General features: G+C 41.7%; 1 protein-coding gene across 1 annotated transcript in view; it reads right to left on the bottom strand.

Moving 5' to 3' along the window:
• LOC119839214 overlaps positions 1–906 on the bottom strand; it is a 32,498-nt gene that overhangs the window by 2,872 nt on the left and 28,720 nt on the right. The window contains exon 20 of the mRNA XM_038365433.1: positions 106–237. Coding sequence (XP_038221361.1) covers positions 106–237 — 132 coding nt within the window. The remainder of the gene's footprint in view (positions 1–105; positions 238–906) is intronic.

The following is a 906-nucleotide window of genomic DNA, read 5'->3' as shown; positions in this document are numbered from 1 at the left end:
ACTTACGCGGGTGAAACCGCGGCGCGCAGCTAGTAGTGTAAATAGTAGAAATCATTTTTGTGTTTGTGTTGGAGTTTGAGTAAAGTCTCCTTTTCTCAATCCCACCTTACTCTCCGGCTTATCGCTGACAGTCATCTTGCTCATTTTATCGGCCAGCTGTTTCTGCTGCTTGTCGAGTATCTGCTTCTTCTGCTGCGCCTGCGGCGTCAGGTTCGGTGGGAGGGTTTTTGGTAAGGCCTGCAATTATTAAATTTAATATAAAAAAATATATACGTATATAACCATATATTAATGCAGTGGTGGCTCAGTGGTGAGGACTTCGCTCTTCAAAATCGATTAAGTCGGCGGTTCGAGAACGAGCGAGGGTGCAGGGAATAAATAGATTTTTCAATTAATCTGTACACGTAGATAACATCACCACAGCTCGAAACGGTGAAGGAAAACATCGTGAGGAAACCGGCATGTCCGAGAATCAAAAGTTCGACGACATGTGACATCTGCCAACCAGCACTTGCCTGCAGCAGCGAGCTGGGTTATGCCTTGAGCCCTCATAGGAGGCCTGTGTCCCTGGAGTGGGTACATATATGGGCTTATCGTGATACATAATCAGGCAGCAGACAAAAAAAATCTTTTTCATTTTTGCTAAATATTTCTCCCCTATATATATATATAATTGGAATCTCGGAATCGGCTCCAACGATTTTCATGAAATTTAGTATATAGGGGGTTTCGGGGGCGATAAATCGATCTAGCTAGGAATCTTTTTTAGAAAATGTCATATTCGTGTTTTATTCCGTGTTTATCATCGTACTTTTTTTAACAAATAGGCGGCGTTTGAGTAGTCCCAATTTATTATGACTCTTCCTGACATCTATTGGCGAATAATAATACTATTTTTTGGCGAAT

This window comes from Zerene cesonia, unplaced genomic scaffold (assembly GCF_012273895.1).
Source record: "Zerene cesonia ecotype Mississippi unplaced genomic scaffold, Zerene_cesonia_1.1 Zces_u010, whole genome shotgun sequence".
Taxonomy (NCBI): Eukaryota; Metazoa; Arthropoda; class Insecta; order Lepidoptera; family Pieridae; genus Zerene; species Zerene cesonia.
Note: the sequence above shows the minus strand (reverse complement) of the source record. Positions and strands in the feature narration are given on the sequence as shown.